This window comes from Nycticebus coucang, chromosome 22, assembly GCF_027406575.1.
Source record: "Nycticebus coucang isolate mNycCou1 chromosome 22, mNycCou1.pri, whole genome shotgun sequence".
NCBI classification, from domain to species: Eukaryota; Metazoa; Chordata; class Mammalia; order Primates; family Lorisidae; genus Nycticebus; species Nycticebus coucang.
In genome coordinates, this window is record NC_069801.1 from 26,974,906 (window position 1) to 27,002,747 (window position 27,842).

The 27,842-nt window shown below is 43.9% G+C and overlaps 1 protein-coding gene across 2 annotated transcripts; it reads left to right on the forward strand.

The window, feature by feature from the left end:
- The first annotated feature begins 5,117 nt into the window (after positions 1–5,117).
- Positions 5,118–27,842, forward strand: ZSCAN20 (zinc finger and SCAN domain containing 20). Of its 2 annotated transcripts, none has more exons than XM_053577246.1 (8): positions 5,118–5,161; positions 12,085–12,596; positions 20,633–20,810; positions 21,280–21,356; positions 21,647–21,728; positions 23,321–24,004; positions 25,061–25,489; positions 26,419–27,842. In XM_053577246.1, exons 2-8 carry the CDS (start codon positions 12,147–12,149, stop codon positions 27,675–27,677), a joined length of 3,159 nt encoding a protein of 1,052 aa, XP_053433221.1. In that variant the 5' UTR covers positions 5,118–5,161; positions 12,085–12,146; the 3' UTR covers positions 27,678–27,842. The 2 variants fall into 2 exon arrangements, with proteins under 2 accessions (XP_053433221.1, XP_053433223.1); XM_053577248.1 differs by having other exon boundaries at positions 25,064–25,489.

Here is a 27,842-nt window from a genome sequence, read left to right on the forward strand (position 1 = left end):
CAAACCACTGCAGAATGCTAGGAATGAGGCAGGGGCTGTGTCAGACTGTAGGTCCTAGATCTGTCCCCGAGTAGGCTGCATACCCTGTTCCCAGCCACCTTCTTTTGTTTTCCCATTTGTGAGAGCTGTTACTTTGTGGAAACTAGCTGGTTTGCCAAAGGGAAGATTCATTTTTCTACCCACCCCCATGCCTTTGTAGACATCAGATTTCTCCAGCGCCCAGTATTTCAGGGCCTACATAATCTAGAGACTTTGAACTTGGGGAGCAATCCACTGGCAGTCCTGTTGAGGGCTGGTTGGCTCCTCTGCCTGCACTGACCACTCTGAACTACTAGACACCTGCATGGTGCTGACCCCAACTTGGGACTTCTGGGGCCCCGTGAGTCTGGGCAACTTGAGCCTGCGGTTCCCCTTTGGCCCTTCTGGGGCATGGTTGTCCCCGAGGCTGACTAACTTTGAGCTTCAAGCACTCTGAGGCAGGAAGCATTGGAAACTGTCTCCTAATATCCTTTAAGGTCTTGCAGGCCCTGATTTGAGAACACTGGGGACTGTAGCTGGAGGCCCAGAATGTCTCCAAGACATTCTGCCTTTTTTCAACTCTCCCTGCTTGGCAGTAGCTTAGAGGCCCTCTGTTCCCAGGATACCTCCAGTTTTTTCCTGTGGCATCACCCCAGGCTCAAGTTCCTCTGGGTATAGGTAGATGACATGGCCCCAAGCCCTGCTGCCTCACGGTCACAGGGCTGTCCAACTTGCTAGAGAAGCTTCAGGTGCTACAGTCTGGAGCCCCGTCCCGCCCAGTGTGCTGGGGGAGCTGGTGGGTGAGCTAACCAGGCTTGTGGGGCTGCAGCTGGCCCAGACAGGGCTGTAGACCCCATCTGCTGCCCCTTTCCAGGGCCTATGCAGTCTTCAGGTCCTGGTGATGGACAAGGAGAGAGGCCTCATACTGGAAGCCAGCCTCCAGGGTCACAGTCCTCCTATGTCCCATTACCTGTATATCCTCACTTTGTCCACCTGGCAGTGCGCCAAGGCCCGGGTGGGTCTCTGGCTGGAATGGTCCCCCTGAACATACACACACACACTGTCACAGCAGCTCTGCCATCCAGAAGCTGGGGAAGACAGGGCTCTCCTTTCCCCCCTTTTCTGCTCTAAAACTCTGGGGCTGGAACGCTTTGGGGGAAGCTCTGCCCTGCTGTTCTGAGGTTTCCTTACCCCTCTTATGGGAAGCCAGGAACTCATCGATCCTCCTTCTCCAGGCTTTGTTCAGGGATTGGCTCAAGGATCTGAGGAGTCAGAGGGTGAAGGCGAGAGGTTCCTTTATGATGAGTTGTGTCCTACTGCTGGTAGGACCAGGTTGGGTGAGACCCAGCTGCCTGCTCACTCTGGAGGGCGCCCTCCTCCAGCTGCCTGGGGACTGCTCATCTGCCATCTTGAGTGGGATTTTGAGCCAGGGAAGATTGTGGTGGACAATGTAGCAGACAGCATGGTGGGCAGCCAGTCACACTCTGCATGCCCTGTCACCAGGCCCTGCACACCCTTCTGTATCCTCTGGAACTCTTCCTGGCTACCTACCTCCTGCTGGCTTTCCCACAACCCTTGGTGCTTCTGCAGGTCTTCTGGGAGCTATTTCTCACCACCAGCTCCCCTGCTACCATAGACTGGCCTGGCTGCTCTGCCAAGGAGACTATTGCATGTGGCACAAAAAAGATGAAAGAAAGGTGACTTCTGAGCTTGGCTCGGGAGCAGGCTGGAGCAGCCTGGGTAAGGTGGCGTGCGTGCATGTGTGCTGGAGACCAGCCTGGCAGAGAGGTAGTGGGAAAGTGTGTTTTGTGAGGGTGAACTCAGCCTCCCTGTAGAAGGTGGGGGTGTTGCACTTGCAGGGAAGATCAAATGCTGGAACACAAGCTTTGGACAGACTCTAGAGACTGAATGAGAAAATTTGGAAGATGGCAGGTGGCTGTGTGGTATGTGATGTGATTTCAAGTTCTCCTAATCCTTAATAAATTTGCTTAATCCATGAAATGCTTGGCTTGATTGAATTTTTTTGTGTGTGGGTGTGAAAACTCGCATGAGGCAGAAGGTGAAGAGGCCAGAGTCACAGAAACTGTAGCTCAGAGGAAATAAGGTCAGGAATTCAAGGAGCATGTGGAGAAGGAAAGAGGGCTCTGAGAAGTCCTAAGCTGTGGAATGGGGTCCAGGCCAAGTTCAACTTGATCTTCAAGGGGCAAAGAGGCCCCTTTTGCCATGTGGGTTATAAAGTAATTGGCAGCCGAGGATACAAAAGCTGGGATACTGTCCAGGAGGCAGCAGACTGATTGCCTATTCCCTCAATAAACATATAAAGGCCTGTTCACATCCATCTCCTTCTGAGACTCGGCAACACTGGGAGGAGGAACTGACTCCTTGTCACTCTGTGCTCTGGCCATGCTGGACAACTTGTAGCTCCCAGAACACTGTGCACTCCTGCCTCTGGGCCTTTGCACATGCTGCTTCTGTACCAAAGAACCCCTGTCCCCTAGGGAGCCCGTAAATATTCTTTAAGGTGCAGCCTAGCCATCATCTACACCAGAGGCCATCCCTGATCTCCCAGCCTAGGTAAGATGTTGCCTCTGGGTTCTCAAACTTCCTGCACCTCCCTTTCTCAGAAGACTGACTGATCACAGGTCTGGGGATCACACTACAGTTGGGAAGAAAATGTTATAACTTCTATTTCTATTTTTTTTTTTAATCTCGCCTAATTCTGAAACTGGCCTGTCTGCTTTTTAGCCACACGGCTTTGGCATGTTACTTAACCTCTCTGTATCTCAGTTTCCTTTTCTATGATATAAAGGAATATTAGATCCTCCCTCAAACGGTCTTGTGAGGATTAAATGAGTTAATATGTATAAAGCACTGGGAGAAGGACCTAATAATGCATTGCAAGTGTTCAAGAAAAGTTAGCTGTTACATGTACATCATTTATAAGTAAATAAAGGCATGTATGTTGAGAGTGGGTGCTCAAAAAATGTTTTACTCATACAAGTGCTCTATCAGGAAAGTTTAGAAATCAGACCCTGGTGTCAGAGGCCAGCGCCTTCATCTCTGCCTCCTTAGAGCCTAGTGTTGCCTCAGCTCAGAAGGTCTTGATACACAACTGTGGACAGAATACTTTCAAACCAAATCCTGATGGTTGCTGACCCAGAGAGAACTCAACATCTGGCTGAGGTTCTGTCGCTTATTTCTATATGACACTGGAGAGAGCATTTGGTCTCTTGGGGCCTTTCTTAGTATTCCTCTTTTGTAAAACACCAGCCTTAGACAAAGGTTAAGTGAAACCACAGAATAATTCCAGGCTGGATTTAGGTGAGGTGCGCCCTCTTGTGTCCGGTCTCTGAGCACACACCTCCCTTCTTCCTCTTCAGGGCAGATGATGCTAAAGTGGATGTCCTTACCTGACCTGCATATCTACCCCTCCAGCTTAACTTCCTGACCACACTATCACATGCCTCCAGTCCCATTCCCCAGAACCCCACACTGCTTCCCTCAGATGGTCTTTTCTTCATATAGGGTGGGACCTTTGGAGCCACATGCCCAGGGGTTCAAATCCCAGCCCTAGTGCCTGCTGGCTCTGCAATCTGAGCAGGCCACTTCATTTTTCTAAGCTCCTATTCCCTCTTTGTAAACTTGGGCCAAGGATACCACCTTCATAGGGCAGGCGTGACACTTCAAGGAGGACTTTTTATAGGGGACTATTATGTTTACTGAGTAAAATCACATGAGTCATTACAAGTATAAATAGATTGGAACATGTTTTAAAGAGGAGAAGGAATTCAAACTACATAATTAAAACTAAAATATAGATTTCCCCCGTTTTTCACACTAGCCATCATCTATTGAGCCCTTGCCATATACTAGGTACTGTCAGTTAACCTAAAGTCATGACCACTGATAAAACTAATAATAATGGCTGATGATTTTTACACACTTTCTGTGTATTAGACATGTTCTGAGCTCTTTCCCTACTTTCCCCCATTTATTCCTGTCAATAACCCTATCAGGAAGATGCCACTATTATCATTCTTATCTTACAGGTGAGAGGACTAAGATATTAATAGGTTAAGCAATTTGCCCAAGGCTTCACAACTAGTGAGTGGCAAGGCCTGCATCATATACCTGAAAGTAAACAGTATCAGACACAAGCAGCTTGACTTCAGAGTCCAGGCCTTACCCTCATCATCTCATTCAATCTCCACAACACTCTGTGATGTCAGTTCTATTATATTAATCTACATTGTATAGATGAAAAATCCCAAGACAATAAAGATAAAGTAATTTGTTCAAGGTAACACAGTTAGGAAGTAGTTGGGTTGAGATACAGATCTATCTAACTATAAAACCCACATTCTCAATTTCACATTAGATTGCTTATACCTTGAAATACTTGCAGTGGTACAAAGCAACTACATTTGTAACGGGATTATTCTGTAATAATGATTAACATTATTCCAACACCCACGAAGTGTCAAGCTCTGTACTAACTAATTTGCATAATAACAGCTAACATTTGCTGTGCATTATTAGGACCCAGGCCCTGAGCTAATCGTTTTAGGTGTATTATCTCATTGAAGTCTCACAAAAACCTGGTGACATGGACGCTATTATAATCATCATTTTAACAAGTAGAGAAAGCGAGGTTCAGAATTCATCCAAAGTCACGCTGTGAGCTGGGAAGTGAAATTACGACTGTCCAGTTCTCTCCTGCTCACCTCTAGTCACCCTCTCTATTTCTCACTGTTTCTTTGGTCTCTCAGAGTCTAGGGCTCTCACCGCCCTTCCACAGGTTCCGCCTCTTTTTGTTCGAGTGCCCGCCCATTGGGCCGTGCCGTTATCCCTGAACCTATGGAAAAAGTCAGAATCTCAATAGCTCCGCCCTCAAGCCTTGAACTCGTTCCGATTTGTTCAGTGTCAGAAGCCGTGAGAAGATGACTTATTTATTGGCTAACGACATCTGAAAGACAGCAGCCGGAGGGGGCCGCCTACCGGCGCTCGCGCGCTTCCTTCTGGGAGTTGTAGTCGTCTCAGCGGCTCCATCCTCGGGGTGGCGCCGTTCGGACTCCGCGTCCCAGCATTCCCTGCGCGAACCCTGGAGCACTTCCGCCCTGTTGTGAAGTGGGTGTCTCGGTGGGTGAGTCCGGGTGGCGGGGCGGGGGCAGCGGAGACGCAGGCTCTGGGCTGAAGACTTAGACTTAGGAGGTCGTGGTGACTCCTGGGGCTTGGGAAGGTGACAGAGGAGAAAGAAGCTTATGTGTGTGTGTGGGGGCGGGGGTAAGAGAGTGCGAGGCGGTCAGAGGATGAAGCGTCCGGAGATGGAAGGGTCATAGAGGGGTCGGGGATGAGGAGGGAGATAGATGGCCCTGGGAGTGAGGCAGGTCTTAGGAAGGTCTGAAGGTGAGGAGGCAGAGAGGTTTTGGAGGTGGGAGAGCCGTAGAAGGGTTTGGAGACCCAAGGGCTGATAGAGGGTTCTGGGGCCCTGGCAAGAAGTGAAGATAAGAGGGCCTGAACTTGAAGCCCTACCTTAAAAATAGTGCCTAGAACAGACATATTTACTTTGATACTCTTCCTAATGGTTTTTGCCTCTGGAACCCTGTGGGTGGGCCTGGCTATTGTGTTCTGCCCCAGACCTGCACTTTTTCCCTTGCTTGATGGAAGTCAATGGCACCACCATGCTCTATACCTACCAACCTACTTATCTGCTTTAACTCTGATTCTTACTGCATTTGAAGATCCCGGGGTCTTCACATCTTTGACTTTCTTTACTGTATCTTTAATCTGTCCCTTTCCTTGCAGAGTTTTTACAGAAGCCTCCGTCTTTTCACTCCCACAGCATGAACAAACACATTGCAGCTGTTGTGATCAGTTTAACCCACAAATTTGGTTAAGCCTTTTCTTAAAAACCTTCATTGGTTCCCATCATCTGTAGAATTAAGTCCAAGCATCTAGACCAGTGGTTCTCAACCTTCCTAATGTCTCCTAATGCTGTGACCCTTTATACAGTTCCTCATATTGTGGTGACCCCCAACCATAAAATTATTTTTGTTGCTACTTCATAACTGTAATTTTGCTACTGTTATGAATCGTAATGTAAATATCTGATATGCAGGATGTATTTTCATTGTTACAAAGGGGTTGCGACCCACAGGTTGAGAACCGCTGTTCTAGACCTTTCATATACTCCTTTTACAACATAATCTTCATGCACCCCATGCTCCAGGGCTGTCAGAATTTCCCTCTTTTCTTGGGAATGCCATTTGATTTTCTATCATACTATAATATATGATGTTCTCTCTGTTTAGAATATTCTACCTCTTTTCCCCCATTCTCTGCCAAGAAAACTACTCTTTCAAGAAACAACTCAACTCTTAATTTGTTCCGTTCCCTTTATTAGATTGTTACCCCCAAACCCCAACTCCTATGACTTCTCTTACTGTATTTACCACATTTGTCATAATTACATGTGACTTTTTTTGTTTCTTCTGCTAGACTGTGAGCATCTCCAGGACAGGATTCTCAGTCACCTCTGTTTCCCCATTGCCTGTCCCAGAGCAGTAAGCACTTGATGTAAATCAGTAACTATTTGAGTGAATAAGGACCATCCAGGGTAAGCTTTGCTATACAGGCTTCAGTGGAGTTTTCAAGGAGCAGGAGCTTTAGTCTTCTGCCTGTCAGAGCTATCTCCTGGAAAGTGAGGTTGAGTCAATGCCCATGGTCGTTTAAGCCAGGGGTGGCAACTACATAGAATGTGTACTGCCACTTCCCCTTCCTGTGTCCCTGGCAGTCATGGCTAATTGGTCATAGCACATATTTACACGGTACTCGGAGCCCTCAGCACACTACTTTAGGTGGCCACTTCCAGTTGATTGAAGTTTGTGCTCTAAGTAAAACCTATTTGCTCTCCCTGGTTTAAGCTCTTACATGTGAGGTCAGCCTGCTTTAAGCCATAGCTTAGATCAGGCATCCTCAAACTTTTTAAACTGGGGGCCAATTCACTGTCCCTCAGGCCATTGGACGGCCAGACTATAGTTTAAAAAAAAACAACTGTGAACAAATTCCTATGCACACTGCACATATCTTATTTTGAAGTAAAAAAACAAAATGGGAACAAATACAATCACACCGCCTCATGTGGCCTGCGGGCCGCAGTTTGAGGACCCCTGGCTTAGATGATCAGGCAAGTGGGCTTGGCAGCCTTTGGTAATTCTCTGATTTTTCTTTTTGGAGGTCACAGACCAGTCTTGGCCTTTCCCATGGAACTTGGTAGGATCTTCTTTTCTCATCCTACTGTTCACTGAGTGGGCTCCTCATGTCCTCTTTCTTACTCACCCAGGAGCCAAGATGCCTCTCAGCTCCCCTGTGTTTATAAAGGGATCCTGATTTTGTCAACACTTATTCCTCATCGCTTGAGGGAATCTGTACCTCTTGTAGGTCTTCTGGATATTGGAAGGGACCTTTGAGAACATTTAGGTGATAGATGGCAAAGCAATAGCCCATGCTGTGTGAGGTCCATCACCATGTTTTATGTAATCCTCATGGCATGTGAAACAATTTTGAGTTGGTTGCCAACATTTATTTATTTATTTAAGACAAGACTCTCAACTCTGTTGAGTCAGGCTAGATTGCCATGGTGTCATAGTTCACAGCAACCTCAAACTCCTGGGCTTAAGAGATCCTCTTGCCTCAGTCTCCCAAGTAGCTGGGACTACAGGCACTTACCACAATGCCTAGCTAAATTTTCTACTTTTAGTAGAGACAAGGTCTCATTCTTACATAGGCTGGTCTCAAACTCCTGAACTCAAGCAATCTACCTGCCTTGGCCTCCCAGAGTGTTAGAAATTATAGGTGTGAGCCACTATGCCCAGCCAGTTGCCAATATTTAAGAGTCTAGAGTTCTAGCTTCTTTTGGAAAGATTGGAAGGCCTATGACCACTCTGGGCCTATGTCTCCCTGGCACTCTGGTTAGTCACAGTCCCCACCTGGTTCTCTTCACTCATTGACATCCACTAGGCCCCTGTAGCCATTTAAACTTGTAACCACTGGTTCTAGTTTCCCTGCCCCTTTGCTCAACCCCCATCATACTAATGGGGAAGTAGTAAAATTGCTGAGTAGTGTCAGACTGTAGGCTGTATCCTAGGTAGGCAGCCACAGGGGCTATGTGTCCTATCTTGAGTCACACAGCTGATAAATGGCAGGAGTGGAACTAGAACGCCAGTCTGCTCACTTCTGCCTTAATGTTCTTTACACTTTCCCATATCATCTTCTTGGAGTTTGGAGGACTGGTAGAAAAAGAGGGGCTATGGTTAGAGAAAACAGATCTGGATTTAGATCCTAACTGCCACTTGCTGGTTGTGTGCCTTAAGTGAATCTTCTTCATAGAAGCCCAGTTTCCATATATGTAATTGAGGATATAGTGGGAGTCATACCTTATCAGATAATTACATTCTGAAGTCAGCACAGAAGGTGAAAATCACATTTAGCCAAAACTCAGTCAGCTTGAAAATCCTTTGGCAAAGGGCCATTTCAGAAATCAACACACTTGTCTTTCAATAAGCTAATTTAGCACAGCTGTTTTTTTTTTTTTTTTTTGTAGAGACAGTGTCTCACTTTATGGCCCTCAGTAGAGTGCCGTGGCCTCACACAGCTCACAGCAACCTCCAACTCCTGGGCTTAAGCGATTCTCTTGCCTCAGCCTCCCGAGTAGCTGGGACTGCAGGCGCCCGCCACAACGCCCGGCTATTGTTTTGTTGCAGTTCGGCCGGGGCTGGGCTTGAACCCGCCACCCTCGGTATATGGGGCCGGCGCCTTACCGACTGAGCCACAGGCGCCGCCAGCACAGCTGTTTTTTTTATTTGAACATGAAATGAAAGAGTTGGTTTATATTAGGGATTGTACTATATGAAAGACACTTTACTCACACTCAGTAGAGAGAGGCACAAGGGAACTAAGATTAACCTGGGAAATAGCAAAGTCATAAGTTTTGCCACCATATGCTCGCTCTACAACAGACACACAATGAATGGGCCTGGCTGCACTATTTAAATTATGCTTTCTATTTTAATTTCCGGTCTTTGTATGCAGTAGAAATTACAGATGAATGAAATGTAGCTCAACACCAGTGTCACCCCACTTGCCTGCCTGGGGGTTTCAGTGCAGTCGTGAATTCAGAGCATTTAGCCTGTGCCTGGCACCTTGTAGACACTCAGTGAATGGGTGCTCATGGAGGTTGCTGATCCTGGTGAGGCTGGGCTATTCCTGGTAGCCTGAGGACTGGGGGCTGCCAGATCACTCCTATGTGAAGTCACCCTGCTGTTGACTGTGTTGTCCTCTCTCTCCACATCATAGGCTGCTATCTTTATTTCAGTCGAAGAAAGGACAAGAGTTGTGATGATATATTGTCCCAGGGCTTTCTGATTTCTGTTTGAAACTAACCTTTGGGATTTTCAAGTCTTTGCAGAAGAAAATACCTATTAACTGAGATTGGACTTCAGACCTGGTGGGACGGCTAATTGCCTGTTTTGTTGTAGCGTTCTCTATATGCAGGAGCAGAAATGTCTGTGTGCGCTTTTTGACTATCTTTCTCACTAGATTATAGTTTTCATGAAGGTAGGGATTGTCTGTCCTAGCTACTGTTAGATCAGTAGCTCCCAGTGAAGTGCAGGGTGTACAGTGGGCACTCTATAAATGGTGAGTTAGTCCTTGTGTGAGAGAGTGACAGAACTGTGTTTGGACTGGTGCCTCAGTAAGGCTGTGGTTAAAAAAGAAATTTCATGAAAGGTTAATTCTTTATTTTAATATAAATTATGGATCATCCATATCCCATTAAGCTTTTGATGTACCAGATTTAAAAGGAAATAAAACTTTTTTTTTTTCTTTCAGTTTTTGGCCAGGGCTGAGTTTGAACCCGCCATCTCTGGTATATGAGGCTGGCACCCTACTCCTCTGAGCCACAGGTGCTCCCCCTAGGCAATAAAACTTTTTATAACCTTTATATCAGATACTGGGCTGGGCACTGTGGATGCAGAAATTATAAGATACAGTACTGGACCTGGGAATGCAGTCGGATGGGGCTGTCAGATGTAGTAGGAACCGATAATGATAGTGGTGTAGGATAACACCTATTAATACATTGAGGTGTGTACCTGCATCGGGAATACAGGAGCAGGGAGGCAATTCTTGGAAGGCAGAGATGGGTGCAGGACATGACAAGGGCATGTCGAAGAACTCTTGTTAAAGGAGGTGACATTTTAAGCTGGCAGTTGAAGGATGAGCAGGAAGTGGTTAGGCAGTTGTGAGTTCTGCTCTCAGCCTTTTCTTAAGTAAATGGAAGTCTTTAGGACAAACCTTATTTTCTGTTATCCTTGCCCTGTTTTCATTAGGGCTAGTCAGATGGCCTAAAATGCTAAATAGTACCCTTCCTCCATTCTCACTTCAGCCCTGTTGTTCCCATTTGGAAGCAGATAATAACCTCCTTTGAGTGGGTTTTTTTTAATGTCATTTAGAATTGTTGGGAGTGACACAAAAAGCTCATTTTCTCAGATAACCCAGCATGGGTGTTGTCAGGGAGGCTGTAATCTCCCTGGCGACATACGCATATCCCTCTAATTTAATAGGAAGTGTTAAGTGTCATAGAGAGATGGAAATAAAGAGGTGGAAGGAATGCCTTTTGGCATGAGCAGGAAGGTCATTTATTCTTTTTTATCTAGTGTGTGCAAAAAGGGATTAATTGTAATCCTGTGTCATGACATGCCATATTATTAGTTGATCACTCATGACTTTACTGTTGGCTGAGTGCTTCCGGTGTATGCTAGGCACAGTGCTAGGTCCCTCAGGAAGCCAGTGATCTAGTAGGTGAGATAATTACAATGAAGGATGATCGGGGTTATGGTAGAGAAAACATAAGATGCTATGGAAGCTTGTGGCTGAGGACTGACTCTTGTTACAGGGTATAGGGAAGGCCTCATGGTAAAAGTACAATTTAAGAGGGACCCAGCTAGGTGAAGAGAGATCACAAAATGAGGGGAGTTTCAGAGAGCAGCACGGTGTAGGGTTTGCGGGCTGTGCTGTTGGGTCACTGTGACCAGTAGAGCATGATAAAGAGATGAGGTTGGAGATTTGCACAAGGTTTCAACCTTATCCTGAGGGAAATTGGAGACCACTGAAAGATGTTTAGTGGGGAAGTGACATAGTCAGGTTTTGATCTAGTGTGGTTGTGCAAAGAATGGAGCAGAGGTTGGAGTGAGGGGAGTGGAAGCAGGACATGTGTTAGGGCATGATGATTCTTGGGACTGAAGTGGTGGCACTGGGGATGGAGATGCCAAGTGGACACACCTTGGTGATGAATTGGATGTAGGGGATCTTGGAGAAGGAAGACAACCAGCCCTCTGAAGTGGGCAGATGATGGAAGGTGGTGCCTTCACTGAATGGGGGAGCTTCAGAAGGCAGACAGTTTGCAGGAGAAAAGGATGAATTTAGCTTTTGACTCATTGAGTTTGGGGTGGCTAAGGAGCTGTAAAGTAGAAATGTTATGTAAGGGTTTAGATTTGGGGGGCCTGAAGGTCTGGAGACAGGTCCTGCCTGGGTTTTTGGGAGTCATGTTCAGACTTGGTGAACAATGCCAAATGGGTGAGATGACCAAGAGGGAGTGTAGAGTAAAAGAAGGATTTTGCAAAGAGAGCTTCCCTAGAGGATGCCAGTCAAGCTTTCAGGCTCAGGAAGAAAGGCCTTATGGAGGGGTTAAAATTTGAAACCCAACTTGAAGGAAGATTAGAATTTGGACACATGTACGAGGGAGGGAGGCCAGATAATGGAGGCCTAGGATGCCAGGCTAAGGTGTTGAGGTATGTCCCAGAGGACTTAATACCCCACTGTCTTCTTCTGAAGCATGCTATTGCTGGCTTTGATACCAGATTGCAATTTCACTTCCTGCCTATGGACAAGGGGCATCTCTTAGCACCCCTTCCTTAAGCACAGAGGGTGGAATGTACTGGGGAAGTGAGGAAAGTGAGTCTTCTGGGTCTTCTTACTTAACTCCATCCTATGTCTTTCTGTCTTCAGAACCGGGGGGAGCAGTCCCTCTCTCAGGAGCCCCAGGAAGAGTTGACTGTAGATGCAGGAAGATGTCAGATGAGGATAGCCCAGCTGACCTGACCATGGCAGTAGCTCCAGAATCCAAGGCCCAGGCCTCTCCCCCACCAGAGCCTGAAGAAGTCTTGATTGTGAAACTGGAGGAGGACTCGTGGGGCTCAGAATCCAAACCACAGAAGAAGGACCAAGAGTCTGTCTCTGGCCCCGAGGCCTCCCGCCAGCGCTTCAGGCAGTTCCAGTACAGGGATGCCGCTGGACCCCATGAGGCCTTCAGCCAGCTCTGGGCTCTCTGCTGTCGTTGGCTGAGGCCAGAGGTCCACCTCAAAGAGCAGATCCTGGAGCTGCTGGTGCTAGAGCAATTCCTGACTATCTTACCCAGGGAGGTCCAGACCTGGGTGCAGGCACGCCACCCTGAGAGTGGTGAGGAAGCGGTGGCCCTGGTGGAGGATTGGCACCGGGAGGCACGGGCTGCAGGACAGCAGGTGAGGCAAAAGGTCTTTTCTCCCGATCTCTTCTACATGATCAGGCAAGGCAGTGGGGTTGTGTCTAGGTTAATAATTGCCCAAATCACAAAAATAATGATTACTGACCAACTGACATGTATTGACCACTATGATATACAAGGCTCTGTTCTAAGTGCTTTACATGTATTAGCTCATTCAATACAGTCAACAAGTTAATAAGATAGGTACTGTATTACTAATTTTACCAATGAAGAAACAGAGACAGAGAAAAGGTGGATAATTTGTTCAAGGTCACATAGCTTCTAGATGGTAGTGTCAGGATTTAACCTTGACATTCTGACTCTAAAGCCTGCATGTGTAACCAGTACACCAAACTGCCTCCCAGGACCGTACACGCAGTGTGGATAATTTGTATTGTGTTTTGTACGTCACAAAATCTTTTCATATCTGTAATATGTTTGGAGGCTTATAGCAGTAGTGTAGGTAGACAGGTTCCAAAGTCATTGTTGTTTCTGCTACATGACCAATGCCTCATTTGCAAACCATGAGAATGAAGTTTGCAAACTTGCCACCGTGCGCTTATGTTGGCAGCACCATACAAACAACTTGGTAAGTTTCATAATCTTGGTATATCAGTGTCTCATAATACCTATAAGCTCTGAAGCTCAAATGAGATATTAACTGACCCTTTGTGAGCATTCACTGTGTATCAGACACTGTTCTAAGGTTCTTATGTAGTATATCTGTCATCTAGTCAACCCTGCAGTCCAGTAAGGTAGGCCAAATGGGTAAACAGGTAAGTGATCTTATGTAAATTTATATAACTAAGTGGTAGAACTGAGGTAAGAGAAGTGAAAGTAAAATGGGTTTAACGTTTGCTATTGTAACAGTTTGCAAAAGACCCTGAAGGCCAACAATATAATGTATCCTGCTTTGTAACTGGCATATGTAGAGGATCCTTTAGCTGGCTGTGGATCCTAAGCTAGCTATGCAGAACCTTCATCTCAACATAATTCTGTTGTTCTCCACTTTATTTATTTTTATTTTTTTTTTGAGATAGAGTCTTGCTCTATCCCTCAGATAGAGTGCAGTGGCATCATCATAGCTCACTGCAACCTCAAAATCTTAGGCTTAAGCAATCCTCCTTCCTCAGCTTTCTGAGTAGCTGGGACTACAGGCATCTGCCATGATGCCCAGCTAATGTTTCTAGTTTTAGAGATGGGGTCTCTTGCTCAGGCTGGTCTTGAACTCCTGAGCTCAGGAATCTTCCTACCTTGGCCTCCCAGAGTGCTAGGATTACAGGTGTGATCTACCATACCTGGCCCCCCACTTGTTATAGTCAGTAATTATTGTGATATTATTATACTTAACAACTTTTTGGGGGGGAAATTATAGCTTTGGGAACACCCCTTGCAAATGGCAGGGGTTTTCTATACATTTAAATAGTAAATCTCTATATAGTTGTAAGATTGGAGGAAGAAAGGTTTAAGGTCTATGGCTTTGCCTTTTAAATTCCTTTACAAACTGAAAATTGAGAAAGAATAATACTTAAAGTTGCAAAATTAGGTACAGAGAGTATGCTTTATTTTAATATACCACCCTACCTCCCCCTATATTATTTCTTTTAAAGAAACCAGCTACTTATCTTAAGTGGCAGTGAAGAAACAAATGGAGGAAGTCTTAGGGCTTCAGAGCTGGAAGATGAAGAATTTGAGACCCAAGCTGAGAATTGACCTTAAATCAAGGTTTTTATGATTCTTCTATAAAATGAGAGGGTTGGACTAGACCAAAAGTTCGCAAATTATGCTCTTGTGACCTGACCAAAAGTTGAATTGCTTCTAAGATTGAGAAAAAATAAGGTAATGGAATCTTCTATATTATATATATATTTTTTCTTGTGACTTTTATATTTTGACTTTTCAATTTGCTCCTGAGGGCTCACAAATTTCAAAAGTAAAGGAGCTTGTTTTTTCAGGCACATACGTTGTAGCATGTGATCTACTTAGTTACATTCTCTGCAAGTAAAAATTTTCCAAGTTTTAATAATGGTGTGAAATATAGTTTAACTGTTCCTCAGAGCAAACCATCACCTGAAAAAGGTGGAGACTCCAGGGCTAAATGGCCCATAAGATATTTTCCTAAAAAGGGATCATTCAGCTCTGCTATTTTGTTTTGTTTTAGCTAGTTTCATCTATCATCACCATCTTGTAGAACCCCCTCTCTTTATCAGGTGCACAGGCACTTTAAAAAAAAAAATAGGCTTTATTTCTTAGAGCAGTTTTAGGTTCAGGGCAAAATTGAGCAGAAGGTACAGAGAGGTCTCATCTACCTGCTTTCTTTCACTCCAGCCTCCTCCACTATTAACATCCCTCACGAGAGATGTACATTTGTTATCACTGATGTAAGGTGGTATCTCATTGTTGTTTTAATTTGTAATTCCTAACTTCATTTTCATATATGAGGTCTGATAATGAAGTTTGTGAACTTGCCACTGTGTGCTTATGTTGGCAGCACTATACAAATAACTTAGTAAGGTTTCATAATCTTGGTATATCAGTGTCTCATAATTGTGTTTGTGTTGACATGTGGCAATGTCTCGCTTTTTGTGTGCTGTTGCAAATTCTTGAACTTGCCACCATGCCTTTATGTTTGCAGCACTGTATAAACAACTCAGTAATATACCAACTCATAGCCTTGGTATATTCATGTCTCACAGCTGTGTTTGTTTCCATGCATGGCAGTGGTGTTCTTTACTGTTGCATGTTTCATGTGCTGTTGTGAGAATGTTGGAGCTTGAATTAGAGCAACAAATAAACATTGGATTTCTCATTTAACTTGGCAGGAGTGGAAGTGAAATGAGGGACATGTTGGTCCAAGTTTATGGGGATAATGCCATGAAGAAAACAGGAGTGTACAAATCGAGTAAATGTGTTTCTGAGGGAAAGCATCACTGATAAAGAGAAGTCAGGATGGTCAGTAATAAGCAGAACTGATGAAAGCATTGTAAAAATTTGTTAAATTATGAGTAAAAATTATTGGCTAACTGTGACAAGCATAGCGGCCCAAGTAAACATTGATAAACAGGAAAATCTTAACTGAAAATCTTGGCTAACAACTCATGGCTCTTGCATCCTGACATTGCACCAGCTCACACTGCACTATCTGTGAGGAAGTTTTTAGCCAATAAACAAATAGCTGTATTTGAACACCCTCCCCACAGATCTGATCTGCGCCCCCAGTGACTTTTTTCTTTACCCAAGATAAAGTAGATATTGAAAGGAAGACATTTTAATGCCATTCAGGACATCAAGGGTAATATGATGATAGCTCTGATGGCCCTTCCAGAAAAAGTATTGCTTTGAAGGGTGGACTAGGCACTGGCATCAGTGCATAGCTTCTGGGGAGTATACAAAGGTGACCATAGTGATATTCAACAATGAGGTATGTAACAGTTTTTCTAGGACGAGTTCATGAATTTAATTGTCAGACCTCATATTCTCTCTGCTTCTATCTTCTGGAGAAGACTATAGAGAATTGGTATGATTTCTTCCTTAAATGTTTGGTAGAATTCACCAGTGAACCTGTCTAAGCTTGGTGCTTTCTGTTTTGGAAGGTTATTATTGTTTCAATTCATTTAATAGATATGAATGAGTGTTCTTGTATAAGTGTTGGCAAATTCTGACTTTCAAGGAGTTGGTCGAGGCACCTTTTAATGTCCATGGGATCTGTAGTGATGTCTCCTTTTTTATTTCTGATATTAGTAATTTGTGTCTTCTGTTTTCTTTTCTTAGACTGACTTTAGGCCTGTCCAATGTTAGTTATCTTTTCAAGGAAATAGCTTTGATTTAGTTGATTTTCTCTATCGATTTCCTGTTTTCAATTTTATCGATTTCTGTTCTGATTTCCTTCCCTCCTTCCCTCCCTCCCTCTCCTCTCACTCTGTTGCTCTCAGTAGAGTGCTGTGGCATCATAGCTGATAGCAACCTCAAACTCTTGGGCTTAAGTGATCCTCTTGCCTCAGCCTCCCAACAGGCACTTGCCACAATGCTCAGCTATTTTTTTTCTTTTTTTTAAAGAGATGAGGTGTTGTACCAAGGTCTACTTACCATATGGGGTATGGTTTGCTCAGGCTGGTCTCAAACTCCTGAGCTCAAGCAGTCTAGCTGCTTCAGCCTCCCAGAGTGCTAGGATTATAGACATGAGCCACCACTTGTTCTCTCTTCTCCTCCCGTCCCCTCCCCTCTCCTCCCCTTTCTTCCCCTCCCCTCCCCTCCCTTTCCCTTACCTTCCCTTCCTCTTTCTCTCCTTCTCTCTCTCTCCCCCCATCTCCCCCGCTCCCTCTCTCCCTTACATGTCCTGATTTTTGTATATCTCAAAACTTTCGTAATGACCCATATGTATCTAGTTGATTAATGGTGTTGTTGAATTTAACAGTGTTCTTACTGATTTTGTGCCTGGTACACTTCTTATAGAGGGGTGGGTGTTAAAGCTTCCAGTTATGGATTAATCTAGTTCTCCTTATAATTCTGTCAGTTTTTATCTCACATTATTTTGATGCTGTTATTTGGTGCATTAAGGATGAAGTGTATGTAATCCTAAATGTATTAGGATTGTTATATTTTTTTAGAGTATTGATTCCTGCATCATTATGTAATGCCCCTCTTTGTCTCTGATAACTTTTCTCTTGCTATGAAGTCTACTATGTCTGAAATTAATATAGCTATGTGCATGTTCCTATTTCCTTTTGATTAGTGTTAGCTTGGTATATCTTTCTTCTTCCTTTTACTTTTAATCTATATGTGTCTTTATATTTAAAATGCATTTCTTGTAGATAACATATATTTGGGTCTTATTTCTTGACCTGCTCTGGAAATCTCTATCTTTTAATTAGTGTACTTAGACTCTTGGCGTTTAAAGTGATTATTGATAAACTCAGATTAATATTTTTAACATTTCTAGTCTGATAACTCCAACATTCTTCACATTTCTGAATTCAGAAATTTCTGTTCATTCTCTTCAAACTGTGTTTTGTCCCTTTTAGTTTGCCTTGTAATTTTTGTTGAAAGATGGATGAGATGTACTATATAAAAGGAGCTGTGTAAATAGGTCTTTAGAGATATAGTGATAAGGTGTGAGGGAAGGGGAAGCATTCTGTAGTCCCATGATTAGGTCTCAGTCTTTTTGTGTGCCTCTGCACCTGGAGTCTGAACTTTATTAGTGCTTTTCAGTTTTCCCTGTCTTAGTTGGGGCAAGATGCCTGGATGCCTAGAGTCGGCTTCAGGTGGCTATTTCCCATCCCCCATATGGTAAGTAGAGGGAGCTGGAGTTGCATATTTCCCTTCTGCCAGTTAGGTTTGACTTTGGTGAAATCATTTCTCCTAAGGGCAGGTCTTACTAAGAGCAGAGTGCTCTGGCATATTTCAAAACCATTCCTTTTCCCTGTCCCTTGCCATAAGCAAGAGGGGAATTTTCTCTGATACTTACTATGATGACCTGGTTGAGCTCCTGGAGGCAAAACTTACAAAAATGTACTTTTCTCCCATGACTGGGTGCCCTGGAGTTTTTAACTCTTTGAGTTGTCCACGTTGAGCCTCCAGCAATTCATCAAATACAGCTGAAGTTTTCCTGTTCTGGCACTGGTTCTTGCAAATGTTTCTGCTCTAGTAAGCTGTGAATCCCTGAATCCACCCATCTGTCTCTCCAACTCTGGGAGCAGTGCTTTGCCCTGTGAGCTCCTCACTTCTCTGAGGGATCTAAGGAGGACTGCAGTTTTTTAGACTGTTCAGCTTTTGACTTGTTCATAGGAATAGAATGGCAATTCTAAGCTCCTTACATACTAGACTGGAAACCAAAAGTTTGTCCAACTCATCAGTTGAATCTTCTTTCTGTGTTTATAATTATCATTCATGGAATCAGAGTCTTTGCTTAGGGAGTCTTTGCTTTGCTCTGCTCTTAGTTGTAGGTGCTGGGTGTGAACGTAAAGATTATTGTTGAGTCTAGTCACATGTTCCTCTTTTGATTATAACAAAATGAGTTGTTAGTTATTTTTTAAAATGACCATATAAGAATGATAAGCAGACATTTCCCTGCCCTGGGAAATCACATAGGACATTGATGGATCTTCTCATTTGGAATAACCTTTGATGCTCATGGCCTATCTTCCTCAATGATAAAAGTCCTTTCTTTGAGAATGGAATTGAGTTTTTAGATTAGCTAAAAGATATTTAGAGCTAAGTGGCAAACTCAATAAGTTGATGAGGATGGATATTATTATTTTGGTTTAAAAAATGTGTGTATCTAGTCACTACTTTTTGTTCAAAAATGGGGAAAAATAAGAATATGTATTTACATTTGTATGTAGAAAGAAACTTTGAAAGGATGCAGAAGAACATGATTATCTGTAGTGAGGAGGGGAAGAACTGAGTAGAAGAGATAGAGATGGTTGGGAGTGGGGTATTTTTACTAAATATATCTCCATATGTATTTTCTGTGTTTAAATCAAATGTGTCTATTACCCAATGAAAAAATTGAAAACTACTTTAAGAAGTTCTGTATAGCATTTAAATTGTTATATTGTTAGGGTTTTAGGTCCAGGAAATAATAATACCTTGGCCTCTACCTCTAAATTTGAAACCAAATGGGACATAGAAATTAGGAATTAGCTTCACGATTGATAAAGTTGATTGAGTAATGTTATCTCTTAGTTGATTATTCTCTTATTTTATATATATGCTTTATATTTCTGAGTACTTTTTCTTTGCCACAAATTCTATATTGAAATTAAAATTTCCACTTCTGTTTTCCTTTTGAGTTAGAGTGTCTTATCTTATGCCTTCTTCTTTCTTTTTTAATTGACCCGTAATAATAGTATATATTTATGGGGTACATAGTCAAGTTTCAGTACGTATAACGTATAGTGATCAGATCAGGATAATTAGCATAGCCATCATCTCAAACATTTATCATTTCTTTATGTTGGGAACATTCAATATCCTTTCTTCTAGCTATTTGAAAATATATAATAAGTTGTTAACTATGGACATCCTACAGTGCTATAAAACATTAGAACTTACTCCTCTTATCTAGCTTTAATTTTGTGTCCTTTAATCTCTTCCTATCCCTCCTTTTTCTCTACCCTTCCCAGCCTTTAGTAACCTTTGTTCTATTTATCCTTCTGTTTAAGTTAAGATGTACCTTTCTAAACAGCACATACATTTATTTCATTTTAAAATTTCGTCTGTAATTCTTTGTCTTTCCTTTAAAGATTTTTATTTAAAAAAATCTTTGCCTCTCAGCAGATATTTAGAGCAATTACATTTAGTGTTATATTTGTGTCTTTTTTACCCTATTTTTATGCTTCTCTTTGCCTTTTAATGTATATCTTGTTAATTTTTATCTTTTTTTTGTAACTTAAAAATTAAACAACCTTTTTTGATGTCTCTGGATTATTTTTCAAAGTCACAAAAATTTTATATAATTTATCTTTTATCAATCAAAAATGTTATGAGGCTCCTTAGCATGCTGGGGGGCTGAGGCAAGAGGCTTGAGGGTAGGCATTCAAGACCAACCTGGGCAACTTGGCAAGACCCCGTCACTACAGAAAATTAAAAAAATGAGCCAGGTTTGGTGTGGTGTGTTTCTGCAGTCCTAGCTGAGGTAAGCTGAGGCAGGAGGATCCCTTGAACCCAGGAGTTTGAGGTTGCTGTGAACAATAATCTGCAGTGAGCTATTCCAGACTAGGTGACAGAGTAAGATCTTGTCTGAAGAAAAAACTGTATTGGGCAGTGGCAGGCTTATTGAAACACTTGTCTGATCACTCTGCATGAAAAGATAGTGTTTGGTGGTATAAATTCTGGCCTATTCATTGAAAACAGTCTGATGGCATTCTTATCATACTTGAAGGTTATCTTTGGAGCTTAAGAGAGCCTGTTAACCTCTTGACCATGACAAGACGTTCTATTTATCCTTCAAAATAACATTCCCTGCCCTACCAAAGTGGGTCTTATTGAACTAATGATTGGCTGGTGATTAGGAATTTTGATCTCTGTGTGTAGGAGCTGGAATTGTGTGCACAAGAGACCAAGTCTTTAAAAACAGTACAAGAATCTCAGGACTTCAAGCTGCAGCCAGTGGATTCCTGCCCTGAGGGACAGTCCCAGAAGCAGTGGGTGAAGAATACATGCTTTGACTTTCCCAATCATGTAAACGCCAAGATACCCTTAAAGGAAGGTGGTGAGTAGCAAGAATCTGGGAACATCAGAGAGAAAATCTTCTCCTTAGGGGACAGGGGTGGGAGTTAAGGAAGGGTGTATGGGGAGGAAAGATGTCCAGAATTCAAGGCAAGGGACAGGATAGCTTCTGAGGGACACACTGACTGAGAGGAAAGGTCAGTAAGCATTGTGATAGAGGCTGAAGCTCCCAGTGGTGCCAGCACGCCCTACCATGGCTGGAGTCCTGCAGAATGTGGTAGGCTGGGACTGGAGTGGGCGGTGATCATAGGAGGTCAGGTGCTGCCCCCGACACCCCAATCAGGGCAGCTTAGGAGCTACACCCTCTAGAAGGGAAGTGAAAAGGGATGTCTTCATTGGCTATGGGATAGTCTCAATTTTCTGAAAGCCATAAGTTCAGAAAGCTGGATCTCAGAGGGAGGTGGTTTTGGGGAACCAGAGCTTGGGTTTCAGAGACTTTTTCTTTTCATCAGCTGTCCTTACTCCTCGAGTCCCTACTCTCCCAAAGATGGGGAGCGTTGGAGATTGGGAGGTGACAGCCGAGTCCCAGGTATGCTGTTACTTGTTCTTCTTGTCATTGCAGCTTTTGTGTTCTTGACCCTGTGCTCCTTCTCTCTCTCCATGGCTCCCCTCAGCCTAAGGGCAGGAGGCCCAGGTGCCCTTTGCTCCTCACCCTTCAGTGTGTGAGGCCTCTCTCTTTGGTCATGCTGTTCCTAGCAATGTACATATGTGATGTGTCTATATTCCCATTCCCATTACCTTTCCTGGGGCCTGGCAGGGTCTCCAGACTGTCTTCAAGCATCAGTGATGTTTAAGGTCCTTCTCTTCTGCATCTCATAGGATGCCCTGGGCATTGGCAAACATGCTGAGAAGAAGTTCAAGAACCTCCTAGAAGACAACTACGGGGACAGCGTGTGCTTGGGTAAGGTAACATCCCTCTGAAGGTGATGTTGTCATGTTTCTGGTACATTTAATTCCCAAAGAGAATTACCACTCGGCTAAGAATCATGACTCTGTAGCCTCTGGAATTTCAGAGATAGAAGACTTACTCTCTGTAGCTGAGACTGTGAGGGCAGGGGTGAAGTCTGCCTGCGCAGAGGCTGGCAGGATGGCTTTCAAGAGCCTCCCCTCTTGGGGTCCAGAGGCTGGCCCAGCTTGAAGTCTATAAATCTGATCTTTTCAGCACCAAACAGGAGCTTTCAGGGGCAGACTAAAGTAAACCCATGAGACCAATATATTAAAGCCAATGAGAAACAAATATCATTGGGCACTAAAGACTTGAAGCCTATGTGACCAGCACAGACTCCTAGCTCTGTAGATACAGTGATGTGGGAAGCCAAATAATAATGAGCCATTTTCCTGTGGAGCCTGGGATCACTGTAGGGTAGTTGGACATGGGAGTGCAGTAGAGTAGAAGAGACTTATCGGATGGACTCATGGTAAGGTTAGATGCTAGATGCTTGTTGACTGCTTGTTTGAGAGGGCAACCTCTTCTTTAGTCATGATACCTGGGGGAAATAGTGTTCAAAGGAGTAGACTTAGGGAAATGCTGAGCTAAGTTATCCCTACATCGCTAACTCTTTTTCATCTAGTTTTCTTCAAATACAGTAGAACCTTTATAAGTTGACCACCCAAGGAACTGTAACAAACTGGTCAACATACAAAGGTGGTCAAAATAAGGAACTAGGCCTACTGGACTGATATGTGGTACATGTCTGTGAAAATTAGGTCAATTTAGGGCAGTGCCTGTGGCTCAAAAGAGTAGGATGCCGGCCCCATATGCTGGAGTTGGTGGGTTCAAACCCAGCCCTGGCCAAAAACTGCAAAAAAAAAAAAAAGATCAATTTAATGATGTAGGGAGATGGTCAACTGTGGAGGTTTTACTTGATTTATTTTAATTAAAGGCTTTCTATTTTGTTAGGGTTGGGAGCTGTTAAGGCAGCAGTCCTTTAAACATAGCTAACTGTTAAAGGGAATTAATTTTCTCACAATATTAGAAGTGTGGAGGAGGACTTGCTCCAACCACAGCATAGAACTTGGGTTCTTTCTTTCTCTCTGCCATCCTCAGTATTAGCTTCATCCCAAAGCTATTTTGTCTCATGAGATAGATATCAGGGGCATTGGAGGCCTAGGAGGAAAGAGATTCTCTTTCTCTCTGTCCTGCTCTCTCTTTGACTCACACACACATACACAGAGGAACATTTCCTCCAACCACGGAATTTTGGCTGTGTGCCCATCTGTGGACCAATAACAGTCACTCCGTTATATGCTGCTTCAGAACAACAACAAAAAAGCAAATGAACAAGGCAAACAGGTCACTTAACACTTTTGGAATAGTAGTCTCATTACCTCTAGTTACCTCTCCCTATCCCTCCAGATATTTTAAGGATTAGCATGGAAAGTTTTTGTCGGTCTCTTGCAGGGAAAGGATATAAGTTTCAGGAACATTTTTGGCAAACACTCAGCTCAGTAGATCATTTCTACTCAGTCATTTCTCTTCTTCCTTTTGTATAGGAGTTCCAGTTCCAAACCCAAGTATTACCTCTCAGCGAGAACAAGGACCAGAATTTTGGTGTGTCAGTCTTAAAAATTCTGGGAAAAGGAACACTGCAGATTATAGCCTGGAAAATGAGCAAACAAAACCAGCTCAGGCATTGGCCTGGAGGGACTCAAGGGCCTGGGAAGAGCAATACCCATGGGACATGGAGGACATGAAGGTGTCAGGTGTTCACTGGGGCTATGAGGAGACCAAGACTTTCCTGGCAATTTTGAGTGAGTCTCCTTTCTCTGAAAAGCTCCGGACTTGTCACCAGAACCGCCAGGTGTACCGAGCCATTGCAGAGCGGCTAAGGGCAAGGGGCTTCCTGCGGACACTGGAACAGTGTCGCTATAGGGTCAAAAACCTCCTACGGAATTATCGGAAAGCCAAGAGCAAGCACCCACCAGGCACCTGCCCCTTCTACGAGGAGCTGGAAGCCCTGGTGAGGGCTCGGACGGCCATCCGAGTCACAGACAGCCCAGGAGAGGTCATAGCACTCCCCAGGCTGGGGGATAGTGATGCTGAGATGGATGAGCAGGAGGAGGGCTGGGAGCCTGAGGAAACAACAGAAGACTGTAACAGTATTGGCCTGGTCACTGATGAGTGCTCGCAGGGATCTAGGATCAAAGGAGTCCCAGCTCTGCTCCAGAATCGTATTGGTAAGAACCAGGGGTTTAATCAGATTCAGATTCCAACCCTCCTGCCTGTCAGACTGCTGTTGCCTGAGGTCAGAACCTCAAGTCTGTATTGATTTCACTAGAGTACTACATCCTTAGCTCATCCTCAAACTCCTTTCTTCTCCCATGGTTAAGTTTCATAGTTATAGAAGCAAACATTTTTCAAATGTTTTCAACCCAAAGAGCAGAACATCCAGTGTTTCCCAGAGTGTGTCACTGGTGGTATGGGAATAAGCACAGGTGTTATATACAATCTAGCTGTGTATTTCTCTTAATGGGAATGAGCACATCAACCTGTGAGTTAAGGTAAAGAAGGACAGTGAGTGAAATAGTATTAAACAGAGCAGAAATCATGGCAGTGTAGGCTTGAACAAATGATGTGTGGGAAATACCCTGTCATTCATGGTAAAAGTAGAAACACTGAAGTCCAAGAGATGAGGACTTAAAGATACACAGAGGTAGGATCAGAGTCTATCGCTCCTGCCTGGCAGTTTTATGTGGTTTTCCCTCCACTCTGCTGCCACCCTGGGCTGCATAATTTACCTGTAGAGGAACTACCACCTCCTTTTTATTCCTCTGTGAAAGAAGAAAGGGCATCCTCAGTTTTACTGTTTCAGGGGTATCTGAAATCCTCTAATCTTCAGGAATTCTTAGCTTCCATGTTTTGTTAAAAGGAGAATTTATGAAGTAAATAGAGGGTGTGTATTGAATGGATACAGGATCACATGGATCTCAATTATAAGGCCTTTCCTTGAGCCAGTCAGCCAAAACCAGGGGAGTGAGGTTACCTGATACAGTTGACATAAGACCTCCCGTTCAGCTAAGACTCTGTTACTAGAATCTCTTAGAAGGGAGTAGGGGTGGGAAGCTCTGCTGGACTTTTCCTAGCATACCCCTGAGAAGCAAGGGCTACTCCCCAGGCCCCCGGGTAGTTTCTGAGAAGCTAGTGTTCAGTATTCAGAAGGGCATGTCACCCCTGTCCCTGATAATGTAGACAAATCTCATAAGTCTTACACCTCTGAACTTCACTCCTGACAGCAGGTGTGCACTGGGGCTATGAGGAGACCAAGATCTTCCTGGCGATTCTCAGTGAGTCCCCATTCTCTGAAAAGCTTCGGACCTGTCACCAGAACAGCCAGGTGTACCGGGCCATTGCAGAGCGGCTGTGTGCCATGGGCTTCCTGCGGACACTGGAGCAGTGTCGCTACAGATTCAAAAACCTCCTTCGAAGCTACCGGAAAGCCAAGAGCAGCCACCCGCCAGGGACATGCCCCTTCTATGAGGAGCTGGACTCACTGATGAGGGCTCGGACTGTGGTCAGGGCTGTGGGGACCATCAGGGAGGCTGCGGGTCTTCCAAGGTCTGGACAGAGCAGTGCTGAGGCCAATGGCAAAGAGGTCTGGGATGAGATGGCAGATGAAGATACTGTCAAACCTCCAAGCCCCTGTCCTAGAACCCCAGATACGGGTAAGCCTGGACTAGTTGGGTATCCACAGAATCCACAGACATGTAGAAAGAGTGAAGGAGCCAGGCTTGTTATCTTTGTCACTTAACTAAAGTGAATGGGATTAGGTAGGAAAAAGGATTTGTACTTTGCCCAGATTATCCAATCTCTAGGTTCATGTGATCCTCCAAATCAGTCAAGCTTTTACTAGGATATAGAGTTTATTCAGTTATAGAGTTTATTTGGTCTTGTACGACACAAATTATATTGAATGCAGTGATTTCAACCAGTGTGCTGAGGCACCCTGCTGTGCTGTGAGAAGATGTTAGGTATGCTGCAAAAATTTTTATTTATTTATTTATTTATTTATTTATTTTATTGTTGGGGATTCATTGAGGGTACAATAAGCCAGGTTACACTGATTGCAATTGTTAGGTAAAGTCCCTCTTGCAATCATGTCTTGCCCCCATAAAGTGTGACACACACCAAGGCATGCTGCAAAAATTTTTGAAGATTGTTAGTTAAATTACTTTTGAAAGAAGTTCAAGGCACAGTAAGTATATTCATTTTTTTTACTCTTACTTTGATAAACATAATTTAAGTTGCTGTGGAAGTTTAACCATAGGTTCAGGTGTGCTATGAGATAAAAACATTTGAAAAACACTGCTCTAGAGGAATGAGGTGTTCATCATTGAATATTGAGATGGGAGACTGGCTGGCTAGTTGCTTGGGCTTGTGGAGTCACCTTGCCCCAGACTCTGTTCCTCAGCTCTGTAGGCTAGAAACATATGTATGCACTAAAACTTGGTTGATTTCATCTTAGTCACATAAGATGTGAGGTATAGGATACAAATTCATGTTAGAGAAATTCATGAGATCTAATATACAAAGATAAATGGATAGATGCTTACTAATTAATGAAGAAAAGCTGCATTTCTGTCCATTCTTTCAGGTTTTGAGATGAGGCATGAAGATGAAGACCATATTTCAGAGCAGGACATTTTTGAGAGTTTGCCTGGAGCATTGTCCACAGATACTACAGAGGCTCTTTGCCGGCCTCTTGACTGGGAGGAAGACAGTGAAAATGAAAATGAAGGTAAAGAGCAGTGGGGACATCCTCCACAGGAACAGTGGGAGGAGAGTTCTTCTGAACAGGACTTAGAAAAACTTATTGACTGTCAAGGCCTGTACCTCACAGAGAAACCCTACAAGTGTGATACATGTATGAAGAGCTTCCATCAGAACTCCCACTTCATCAATCACCAGCGGATCCACACAGGTGAGAAGCCCTACACATGCCTTGAATGTGGAAAAAACTTTGGTGACCGCTCCAACCTCAATACCCATCAGAGAATCCACACTGGAGAGAAGCCCTACAAATGCCGTGAATGTGGGAAAGGCTTCAGTGACCACTCCAATCTCGTCACTCACCAGAGAATCCACACAGGGGAAAAGCCCTATAAATGTGGGGAATGTTGGAAAAGCTTCAACCAGAGCTCAAACCTTCTGAAACATCAGAGAATCCATTTGGGAGGAAATCCTGACCAATGCATTGAGCCTGGGGAAAACTTTGGCCAAAGCCTATCCTTTCATGGTCACTGGAAGAATTCTACAGAGGTGACATCTCCTGAGCAGTGTCAGAGTATCAGTAAGAACTTGAATTTTCCTGGACTGCACAGCACCAACTCAAGGGAGAAACTTTATGAGTGTTCTGAATGTGGAAGACGATTCTCCAAAAGCTCTGCCCTCATTAGTCACCAAAGAATCCATACAGGAGAGAAACCATATGAATGTGCCGAATGTGGGAAAAGCTTCAGTAAGGGCTCCACCCTGGCCAACCACCAGCGAACGCACACTGGGGAGAAGCCTTATAAGTGTGTGGACTGCGGGAAGTGCTTCAGTGAGCGCTCTAAGCTCATCACACACCAGAGAGTGCACACAGGAGAGAAGCCCTACAAATGCCTTGAGTGTGGAAAATTCTTCCGTGACCGTTCTAACCTCATCACTCACCAGAGGATTCACACAGGAGAGAAGCCGTATAAGTGCAGAGAATGTGGGAAATGCTTTAACCAGAGCTCCAGTCTTATTATTCACCAGAGAATCCACACTGGGGAGAAACCCTACAAGTGCACAGAGTGTGGCAAAGACTTCAACAACAGCTCCCACTTTAGTGCCCACCGGAGGACCCATGCTGGAGGGAAAGCATCATAGGGGACGCCTTCCCTCACAACAAGGGAGAGATAAATGTATATACCTTATACAATGTATGCTAGAAACTTTCAACTTTTAAGCTTGGTTGTGTACCCAAGGAGTTTATCTTGGTATAATCCAGGTAATTTGGAAGCAAATTACAAATACTAAGAATCCAGATTTGAA